Source organism: Elephantulus edwardii, unplaced genomic scaffold (genome assembly GCF_000299155.1).
Source record: "Elephantulus edwardii isolate Elephantulus edwardi_28Jun2011 unplaced genomic scaffold, EleEdw1.0 scaffold00051, whole genome shotgun sequence".
NCBI lineage: Eukaryota > Metazoa > Chordata > Mammalia > Macroscelidea > Macroscelididae > Elephantulus > Elephantulus edwardii.
In genome coordinates, this window is record NW_006399801.1 from 14,429,819 (window position 1) to 14,438,309 (window position 8,491).

General features: G+C 41.8%; 1 protein-coding gene across 1 annotated transcript in view; it reads left to right on the plus strand.

Annotated features, from left to right (window-relative positions):
- The first annotated feature begins 4,217 nt into the window (after positions 1–4,217).
- SYNJ1 (synaptojanin 1) overlaps positions 4,218–8,491 on the plus strand; it is a 153,584-nt gene continuing 149,310 nt past the window's right edge. The window contains 2 exon segments of the mRNA XM_006886798.1: positions 4,218–4,300; positions 5,328–5,473. Of these exon segments, the coding sequence (XP_006886860.1) occupies positions 4,218–4,300; positions 5,328–5,473 (229 nt within the window).

Below are 8,491 nucleotides of genomic sequence, written 5' to 3' on the forward strand. Positions count from 1 at the left end.
ATGGCACATAACAACAACAACAATTGGTAGAGAAAAATATTTGGTAAACATTTTGATGCATTTTACTAATCTATTTTTAAGTCAGTTGAGATTGCTTCTAGATGAGGTGTTTGAAAAGGAAAGTTTTATTGAGACAGTATAAACTACACAACACTTGGTTAATACTGGTGAAGCAAATTTTAAGTCAGACTGCTCGAAAGATAATTCTTAAATTTGAAAGTTGTCCAGTAATTCTCAAGTGCTGTCGCAAACAAAAGTAGAAATAAATATAAAAGATGTGGGACTAAAGGCAAAGGAAGGGGGGCAGCTGAGGAAGAATAATCTTTTTAAAGCCACTGCCACAAGGGTTGTGAGGGTGGTGCAGCTTGAAGTAGGGACAGGATAGGGCATTGCTTCAATGTGTTGCTCAAAAGAAAAGTTTGCTGGGTTGGTGTTGACTCAGTGCCACCTAAAAACACTAAAATTACCCTTAATTCTTTCAGACCCCAAGTGTCTTGATTGTGGCAAAATTTGAAAAGGATCAGAATTTGGAGATCTGAACCAAGAAAACTTTGATACCAATATCTTTAGTTCAAAATTAAAAGGACCAGAAATAGAATGGTTATTTCTAAGTGACCCTTGTATTTGTATTTCCTAGCATTCAGTATGAGTTACATCTCAATGCCAAGAGAACAAAATCCTTAGCATTAGACGGATAGACAACATCATGATAGATGGAGAAAAGATTGAAACTGTCAACAACTTCATCTTCTTTGGATTCGTAATCAATACCCTTGGTACCAGCAGTCAAGAGAGGAGGAACTGTATTGCTTTGGGCAAGTCTGCTGTCAAGGACCTCTCCAGAATACTAAGGCGCAATTATGTCAATATGAAATCTTAAGGTGAGCCTGACTCAGGCCATGGTCTTTTCATTCACTTTCTGTGCATTGGAGAGCTGGACAATAAAGGACGACAGAAGAACTGGTAACTTTGAGTTGTGGTGGAGAAGAGCATTGAATATCCCATGGACTGCCAAAAGAACAAACAGGTATGTCTTGGACAAAGTACAGAGTGCTCCTTGGAGGTAAAGATGAAAAAGCTATGTTTTATAGTTGGGGCATGTTGCTTCGAGTGGGAAACATCATGCTTGGAAAGGTGGATGGTGGGTACAGCATCAAAATATGTTAGAAATGATGAGGATTGCACAGGGTAATACAGTGATCAGATCTGTTTGTTGCTCATCAGGTTGCTGAGTCATCCTGGATGCAGTTGTTATGTGCCATTGAGTTGCCTATTACTCGTAGTGACCCTTTGTACAATAGCTGAACCCTGCCCCTGTCCTTGTCTCACAGGTTCTGACACACCTACCCCCATTATTCCAATTAACTGTGTCAGTCCATCTCATGTGCACTGTCTCGGTATTCTTCCAAACATGATGTCCTTCTCCAAAGACTAGTCCCTCCTGGCCATGTGCCCAAAGTATGTGAGACGGAGCTTCAGAATCCTTGCCTTGGTTTTACCCTCTCCAAGACAGACCTGTTTGTTCTCTTGGTGGTCTGTGGTATGTTCAAAATGCTTCTCCAGCACCCCAACTTAAAGACAAATTATTTTTGTCATCCTTAATCATTGTCCAGCTTTCAGATAAATAACAAGTAATTGCAAAGACCATGGCCTGGATCAGGTGCACCTACACTGACATTATTGCTCTTCAATACTCTGGGGAGGTCCCTTATAGCAGATTTTCCCAGTGTAATTCATCTTTTGATTTCCTGACAGCTAATGCCAAGAGTGTTAATTGTAGGTCTAAGGAAAATGATTGCTTGACTGATTAATTAGGATGTTGATTGTTCATGGATCCAAGGAAGAAGGTGAGATTGTTGATAATTTCAATCTTTTCTCCATCTATCATGATGTTGCCTACAATCGACACTCCACTGGACTCAATAACACCTAACTGTTGGAGGCTGCTAGTTCAACTTAGCTGAGGCCATTTTGTAATTCTCTGAAGCCATTTTGTAATTATCTTTTTTTTTTAATTTTTTTTATTTTTATTTTGTGTGCGTGTACCGTCAAATCAGATCTGACTGGTACAGGAGGATATTGCGCCTCCTTCTCCGGCAGAGCATCTGGTGGATTCGAACCGTGTTCCTCTGGGAATGCAGTGCAGCTTCTTGCCACTAGGCCACCAGAGCTCCCCTTTTTTGTAATTCTCTAAGGACATGTCTAGACATTTTGCCCCACCCTGGGAGGATAGATTTTGGTTTACTGGGAACGTCCTGCTAAGTTTCTGTTTACCAGATAACTTTCAGCTTAGTGGAAAATGACAAATTATTCTCCCCCATTGCGTACTTCTCCACCCATTGTGCTACTATATATACTGTGAGTGCTTTCAATAAAGAGAAGACTTGATCGGAGATTTGACTTGTCTTCCTGCTTTTGTGCCTCCTGTCCCCCCATTCTCGTTCTTCCCCTCCTAGGGTCACCATTGAAGATCCCCGCGGGCCGGGGCACCTAACAACAACAGATGAAGAGTTTCCAGTGTATGGATGTGTAGTGGAAGAGAACTTGGGTTTGGGTCACTTAATTTGCTTTAAATTCCCAGTTCCTCTTGAAAGGGAGGGAGTGATCTTTTAGCTGGCTTTTCTGGATCTTGTGGTGTCCTTCCAGTGGATTATCAGAAGCTGTAGATTACAACTTGCAGAACTCACATTTCTAGTTCTAAGTTGTTATTAAATGGAAAAATCCCAGGACATGCATTTGATAACATTACCATCTCTTCTGGTAATTTGGTTTTTTCTGGTACATACCTCCTGTGAAGCCCCCACCTTTTTTTTCTATCTTTTTTTCTTTCTGTCCCATCTATCTATCTTTTAAAATTGTTCAGTTTTTTTGTGTGTGCATACCTCTTTATGTAGACCTTAACGACTGTAAGATAAGGAAAATTTATTGCCATAGCATCAGAACTGCCTCATAGCTAAGCCTTCAGCAAGTTTTCAGAGGCTGTATATCACAGAAGATCTTATCATTCTCGCTTGAAACCGTTGACGGCTTAGAAACATTGGGCTAGCACAACTCCCTAAGCACCACACCACCAGAGCTCCTCCTAATTAAAATAATCTCGGAGTTTCTTTCTGAGACTGCTGCCCATAATGACTACAGAAAGTTTAAGCATATTTCTAGGGAGGCAGTAGTAAGAGAAAACTTGTTCTCAACACTAAACCAGAGTTACACTTCTTCTTGATGTAGGTGTGGCTTTCTCTTCTCTTGTGTTAGATCTACTTTAGTATATGCCAAACCAATGCTAGGTTTAGCTTCTCTAAAATGGATGAAGAAATGTTAAATCATATGACAGAGACTTGGAAGGAAACGATTTTTTGCAATGTATCGAATTTAAATTCTGCTTCTGCAGCAAAACCAAGAAGGGGAAGAGGTAAAGCAGAGCAAGTGGAAACAGTTTTCAGACTGCTGGTTTCCTCACGTTTTCAATTCCTTTTGGCCTTGTTTGCTTTGACTTAATACCGTATTTAGTTTCTTTAAGTGGAAACAGACCAAGATATCTACAGGATATATTATTTTTCATTAGAAATAGGGTGAAATAAAAGGTTTACATCCCTTTAGTTACTCATGCAGTTTCATCTGGAGTTGCCTCTACAACTCTAAAGACTGGATTATACATTTCCACTTTCTTATAGTATTCCTTGAAGTCTGCAAAATACACAAGATGGAAGAAAAGGCGGTGAAGTGTCCCAAAGAAGGCACCGATTTTTCTTCCTGAATGAGAACTCTGAGCTCTTCTTAGACACCATGGACAGCTCTTCAGGCGCCACTTGGTTGGCCCAGCGAGTGAACGAGTGAACGGGGAACCCAGTAGGATCCTCCCCTTCACCCGTCAGGCCCAGCGAGGGCTGCAGGGGGTGGTCCTGCCACCCATCTTGGGTACTTATCACTAGCAAAGCTTTTCCTCGAGAGCCCCTTCCTGGCGCTCCCGGATAGAGTTGGTAAAGATCCACGCTGAGAGACCAACGGAGGACTGGAACCTCACTCTTCCTGCCTCTATTCTGGTGGAACCTACAGCTGAAGCCTGAGGAACAGGCCTTGAGAAGTCTCGGCAGGTGGCCTGGCTGACACCTTGCAGGTACCAGGCCCGCAGCGCCCCCTCGCGTGGGCGGGGCCTAGCGACCTGAGGCCCCTCCCCTTCCCCCTCCAGGAGCGGGTCTTCCGCCCCCCGCCGCGGCGCAATGCGGAAGAGATGGGCCTGCTGGAGCGGAAGTGACGCTTCCGGCGGCGGCTACGGGAGGAGGAGGAGGAGCCGGAGGAAGAGGTGAGCTCCCCGGCGGGGGGCGGGGAGCGGCTGCAGCAAGACCCACCCGCCGCCCGGCTTGCAGGCGGATGTTTGTGGAGGTAGTCTCTGCCGCGGCAGCCAGGACGGGAGCGGGGCGCGGGGCCATTCCACTGAAGAGCTGGTGCAGGGGAGGGGCAGCAGTGAGGGTAGGACTGGGTGTGCGGGGCGCCGCACCGGGCCAGGGGCTCTGGTGACAGCAGCTGTCAGACTGCCCGCGGGAAGGGAACGCTGAGGTTCCGGGCGCCGGGTCATGTCTTCTCATGCTTCATGGAGGGAATGGGCTACTCGGCCTCCGTTCCTTTGGAATGGAGCCACTTTCTCCGTTACCGGGTGCCCAGAACCTACGAGAAACACTAGGAATCTTATTCTTATTAGTCGTGACCGTTCCTGATGCCTATTAATGTCTACCGGCGCCTGACTGCTGTCCCTTGGAACCTGTGGTGGGCAGGAGGCGGCTGAAACCTGTGCCGCTTCCTCTGCCCTTCGCCGCCTCCCGGGGAGCTGCGGGTCAGCTAATCCTTTCCCTCCTCTCGCTCCCTTAAGGAGCTTTGAAGACGCTTGGTTAACCTTCCCTCCCGCCTCCTCTCCTTTCCCGCAAGAAACGACTTGAACTTTCCTGCTGGGTTCGATTTCAACGTAGTGACAAATCCAGAAGCAGGAAGCTGATAAACAACTCGGAATGAACTACGCTTCACGTTTTCCCTTTCAATAGGCGTTAAACAGGAAACTCATCTTAACCAAACCATTGGTAGACTTAAAATGATAAAACCTTGGCTTGCTTTGCCATGAGAATTGGTTTCCTCTTTCTTTATAGTAAAATCAAGTGGCGACTTAATTTTGGAATAATCCATTCTTTCCCTCAGCTTCTCCCCCCCCCCCCCAATTCCTTTCCTACCCCATCCCTCCCATCCAAACATGGCAGGGAGGGATCTTTGGATGCCTTGTAGTCAACGCTGCAGAAGCAAACATTAGCTTCATTTGCTTACTTTTTCTGGGTTTTTCACAGGGCTGCCTCTGAAGAAAGGAGAATGGCGTTCAGCAAAGGATTTCGAATCTATCACAAATTGGATCCCCCACCTTTTAGTCTCATAGTGGAAACTAGGCATAAAGAAGAATGTCTCATGTTCGAGTCGGGAGCTGTGGCCGTGCTCTGTAAGTCTCTTGTAGCTCAAATGATTGACCATTGACTCCCCTGATTTGATTGGTAACAATTAAAATGCAACCTTTTTTAAAAAAACAAACAAACAACCTTACTGTGTTTAGTCCAGCTAGTTGTGCTTTTATTTCTTTTTCATCAAACCTTGTTTTCTTATAAACGTCATCTGCAGGGTTTTATCTTTAGTTTACAGAGGGATTAGCTGCTTTCCATTATTGTTTTCTGGGGTTGTCAGGGCTAGGGATGATGTCAGGACTAGAAGGAGAATTGTTACCTTTGAGCTGTGGTGCTGGAGAGGAGTACTGAATATACCATGGACTGCTTGGAGAACAAATAGGTTCAACCTGGAGAAGGTGAAGGCAGGCTGCTCCTTGGAGGCAAGGATTATGAAGCTCCATCTGACATACTTTGGGCATGTTGCCAGGAGGAACTAATACTTGCAGAGGGACATCATACTTGGGAGGTTGGAAGGACAGCACAAGAGAGGAAACCGCAGCACAAGATATGGATTGACTCAGTCACTAGGGTAATGGAGGTAGGTGTGTCAGACAAAATGAGATTGACTTAGTATACAACAGGGTTTAGAGCTGTTGTACATAGGGTTGCTATGAGTCCAAATTGACTCGATGGCACATAATAACATGCTTTTTCTAGAACTATACCTCTTTTTTTCTTCCCCTTAGAAATTGCACTAGAAGAAAAAAGCATTAGAGTTTATATCATATCATATGTATATTCATAATGTAGCTTGATTGACATTTTTACTGTGATGAATGAAATTTATTTTAAGTTAGTTGTAGCAATAGAATACTTTCTTGTCAGATATTATTGGAGATTCTTTTTGTCTAGCCCTTATATTTTTGTTAGAATGAATATAAACTTCTAGAATTTAAATAAAATCAGATTAAATTTAATTTTATTTTAAAAGTTACTTCTGCAGAAAAAAATTCCTGTGCTACAGGATAAAAATGATAGAATTGTATGGTTTGGATTATTTTGCGAGACAGGAAGCTAAAAATGAAAATATTAATTTAGATCTTAACATTTTAAAAAATATAAAGATGTGTAAGGGAGCTTTGGTGGCTTAGTTAGTGGTAAGGAGTTGTGCTATCAGCCCAAAGGCAGGTAATTCAAATTCGCCAGCTGCTCCTCAAGGGAAAGATTGGCAGTCTCCTATACCTCTGAAAACCCACTAGAGGGTAAGCTATGAGTGGCTTGCTTCTGATTTGATGGCACATATCAGCAAGAACAACATAGACATGTAACTTAAGCTTGGAGTTATTTCAAATCTATTTGTATGTTTTTTGAGGCTTTCTGATTTTTAACACGTGTTCTTGTTATCTGAAGATCAATATAGTTACTGGTCATGTTTTTATAAATCAGTAGTGCTTTATGGAAGGCATGTTTATAAGCCTTTAAATATTTTAAAGTAATGAGCTTTCTCTAAGCTCACTAAGTGAAATGCTGATTTCACACTCTAGCCTTTGCATATAAGATATTGTTAATCTAATCTTAATGCTCTAAAATAAAACTCCAAATCCAAACTGAATGCCATTGAATTGAGTGGACTCACCGCAACCCTCCATCAGATGTTTGAGGCTATCTTTCTGAGGAGCAACTGGAAGATTTGAACTGCCACCCTTTTGGTTAACTGCCCAACATGTTTTGCAGTATAGTAGAAATCTTTTCCTGTTTTTAGGGAAAAGAAAACTGATGTAATGAAAAATCCTGAACAAAGAGTGTAGAATTTGTAGTGTTTAGTATGTATAGTAAGATGACTTGAGTAAAGTGAAGGAGTTATAAGTGTTCTGAGACACAGATGCTGCACTTTTTATTCAATCATGATGGACTTAATTGCTTAGGACTGTTCTTAAGTAAGCCCAAATGTAACTTACTATCATATTAATTGACATAGCATATTTTTCCATTCTGGAAAGGTAATTCTTAAACTGTTGATTCTTAATTAAAAATATGTAGAGGGCAAAGATTTGGTTGATTGCTGTGAACTGCTTTTGTTTTTTTAGTAACATTACACAGTTCACTAAATCTTGTCTAAATTGTAGCAGTTTTTTTAATTGTGGTTACTGGTAAATGGGAAGTCACTATTTCAGCTACAACATATGTATGTAAATCCTTTAAGTGTTTAGGCTTCTCAGTATACATTATTCCAAGGGCAAGAAATCTAAGAATATTTCCCATTCTTCAGCAGCCATCTTTTCTGATACGTATTTTTTGTAAAAAGGCTTCAAATGCCCATTTTATAGTTAGTATTTTAAAAGACTATAAAAACACTGTCTTAATGATGTATTAATTTTATTTTCATTAAAGACTTAGACTGTATATCTAATTCTTTCAGGAGGAAAAAAGTTAAATAAGAGATTATATATCATTTTAAAACCGGTGCTTTTAAAAGAATGTCTTTTGTACTCAGGGAACCATAATAAGAAAATACTCAGTTCTCTTTCTCTTCAGCAGTTCCATTCTCTGAATATCAGTGCATCCTTTATTTGAACCTACCAGAAGACTCTTAAACCTAAGTGCAACCCCTTTTTCATTAAGATTAAATTCAAACCTATCCAACCTGTCAGTCAACCTCATAGCTAGATGGTGAATGTGATTCAGCGAGGCTCAGTCTTCATATAGTAATATTCTGTAATGTTGGACACTAGGTATATGCATCCAACAGAAAATAAATCTGCTGGTTTTTTAGCAAATCATTAGACACTGATATGGGCATTTGGACATTTAAGCTAAGTTAGATAGTATTAGAAGTAAAATAGAAATAATGTTGTTGTTGTTGTTGCTGTTGTTATGTGCCGTCGAGTCGTTTCCGTGCTCTATCCTGTGCCAATCTCATTGCCTTTGACACACCCATCCCGATTACCCCAGTCACTGAATCAGTCCACCTCATAGAGGGTCATCCCCTCCTATGCTGTCCCTCTACTCTACCCAGCATGATGTCCCTCTCTAAAGACCTGTCTCTCCTTATAACATGTCCAAAGTATGTCAGACGA